At 50.6% G+C, this 2,500-nt stretch overlaps 1 protein-coding gene across 2 annotated transcripts in view; it reads right to left on the bottom strand.

The window, feature by feature from the left end:
* Positions 1-2,500, bottom strand: part of ift140 (intraflagellar transport 140 homolog (Chlamydomonas)) — a 51,599-nt gene that overhangs the window by 44,324 nt on the left and 4,775 nt on the right. For both annotated transcript variants that reach the window (XM_053235300.1, XM_053235303.1), the window contains exons 8-10: positions 1,872-1,978; positions 1,546-1,685; positions 1,207-1,410 (exon numbers count right to left, since the gene is read on the bottom strand). In XM_053235300.1, coding sequence (XP_053091275.1) covers positions 1,207-1,410; positions 1,546-1,685; positions 1,872-1,978 — 451 coding nt within the window. The remainder of the gene's footprint in view (positions 1-1,206; positions 1,411-1,545; positions 1,686-1,871; positions 1,979-2,500) is intronic.

The raw sequence follows: 2,500 nt of genomic DNA, 5'->3' as shown, positions 1-2,500 counted from the left end.
GCACAGCTCTGATGTGTGTGTTCGTGCGCAGTGTGAGGTGTGTGTGTGTGTTACCTTGGAGACCTGCACAGCTCTGATGTGTGTGTCCGTGCGCAGTGTGAGGTGTGTGTGTGTGTGTGTTACCTTGGTGACCTGCACAGCTCTGATGTGTGTGTCCGTGAGCAGTGTGAGGTGTGTGTGTGTGTGTGTGTTACCTTGGTGACCTGCACAGCTCTGATGTGTGTGTCCGTGCGCAGTGTGAGGTGTGTGTGTGTGTTACCTTGGAGACCTGCACAGCTCTGATGTGTGTGTCCGTGCGCAGTGTGAGGTGTGTGTGTGTGTGTTACCTTGGTGACCTGCACAGCTCTGATGTGTGTGTCCATGCGCAGTGTGAGGTGTGTGTGTGTGTGTGTGTGTGTGTTACCTTGGTGACCTGCACAGCTCTGATGTGTGTGTCCGTGAGCAGTGTGAGGTGTGTGTGTGTGTGTGTGTGTGTGTTACCTTGGTGACCTGCACAGCTCTGATGTGTGTGTCCGTGAGCAGTGTGAGGTGTGTGTGTGTGTGTTACCTTGGTGACCTGCACAGCTCTGATGTGTGTGTCCATGCGCAGTGTGAGGTGTGTGTGTGTGAGTGTGTGTTACCTTGGAGACCTGCACAGCTCTGATGTGTGTGTCCGTGCGCAGTGTGAGGTGTGTGTGTGTGTGTTACCTTGGTGACCTGTACAGCTCTGATGTGTGTGTCCATGCGCAGTGTGAGGTGTGTGTGTGTGTGTGTTACCTTGGAGACCTGCACAGCTCTGATGTGTGTGTCCGTGCGCAGTGTGAGGTGTGTGTGTGTGTGTTACCTTGGAGATCTGCACAGCTCTGATGTATGTGTCCGTGCGCAGTGTGAGGTGTGTGTGTGTGTGTGTGTCTGTGTTACCTTGGTGACCTGTACAGCTCTGATGTGTGTGTCCGTGCGCAGTGTGAGGTGTGTGTGTGTGTGTGTGTGTGTGTGTTACCTTGGAGACCTGCACAGCTCTGATGTGTGTGTCCGTGCGCAGTGTGAGGTGTGTGTGTGTGTGTGTGTGTGTGTTACCTTGGAGACCTGCACAGCTCTGATGTGTGTGTCCGTGCGCAGTGTGAGGTGTGTGTGTGTGTGTGTGTGTGTTACCTTGGAGACCTGCACAGCTCTGATGTGTGTGTCCGTGCGCAGTGTGAGGTGTGTGTGTGTGTGTGTGTGTGTTACCTTGGAGACCTGCACAGCTCTGATGTGTGTGTCCGTGCGCAGTGTGAGGTGTGTGTTGGAGGTGAAGCAGGTCAGGCTGAGCTGTGTGGGTGAGAGCTGCACCGCTGCCCCCTGCTGGCTGTAGTGAGAACTCATCACATGTTCACTCAGAATTAACACTGCACTGCTGTTACACACTGCCAAGAGCTGCAGACTGGAGCCCCACTACACACACACACACACACACACACACACACACACACACACAGAGAGACAGAGAGAGAGACACAGAAGGTGTTTATTTTAATATTTAGCTGATTAGGTGAGCAGTGCATTTTGGGTAATATAGCCCACCAGTACCTGCAGCTGTGTAATGTTTCCCTCCAGTTCTGTAGGTGTCTGTAACCTCCACTGAGTTTTTGTGTCTCCTTTCTGATTGGTCAGTGTCACCATCTGCCACATAGCGACACGCCCCCTGCTGGTGCCTGCTGCAAGGACCGCTGGGAAATTTAAAAAAAAAAAAAAAAAAAAGGAGAGAGACAGAAAGAGAGAGAGAGAGAGAGAGAGAGAGAGAGAGAGAGAGTCAGATACACCATCACCTGGAACAATAACACAGGTATGATGATGATGATGATGGTGTGTGTGTGTGTGTGTGTGTGTGTGTGTGTGTGTGTGTGTGTGTTCACCTTTAGCAGCGCAGAAGGACACACAATTGAGCAGCTCTCCTTTCTCAAAGCCCAGGTTCTCATCCAGAGCCAGGACATAGTTATCATCTCTCTCCAGATCCCACAACCTGCACACACACACACACACACACACACGCACACACATCCCAAATCACACACTCTATTCACTATTCACTATACAGGCCACATAAACACCATCTTCAGGCCAAAGTGGGCGTGTCCCAAACCACAAACAGTTCCTCGTTCACAGAGAAATAAGCTGTGTCCCTATACACACACACACACTATGCACATGCACTCTACCGTCTAGTGTATGAAGTTTAGAAGAATAGTATCATCTCAAAAGGAACACTAACGGTTTGTTACTAACCGGAGGTACGAGCCGTTTCCCAGCACATCACGTCAAACGCACGTAATGCGACGCCGCTAGCTAGAACGTCTTCATTTTACTATTTATGTCAGTGTTACCTTCTTACCTAGCTTTTTTTTTTTTTTTTGATTCTGAGCCAGCGTCAGTGCCTGGTAGCCCCGCCCCTCTTCCGCTACATAAGCAAAGCTACGACCGTTTCGTGTGTGAAGTGTCCAACATTCCACGTTTCATTTTTTCGGTTGAATAAGTGCATCATCCG

This window comes from Pangasianodon hypophthalmus, chromosome 1 (assembly GCF_027358585.1).
Source record: "Pangasianodon hypophthalmus isolate fPanHyp1 chromosome 1, fPanHyp1.pri, whole genome shotgun sequence".
Taxonomy (NCBI): Eukaryota; Metazoa; Chordata; class Actinopteri; order Siluriformes; family Pangasiidae; genus Pangasianodon; species Pangasianodon hypophthalmus.
The sequence above is the reverse complement of the archived record's forward strand: the minus strand, read 5'-3'. Positions and strand labels throughout refer to the sequence as shown.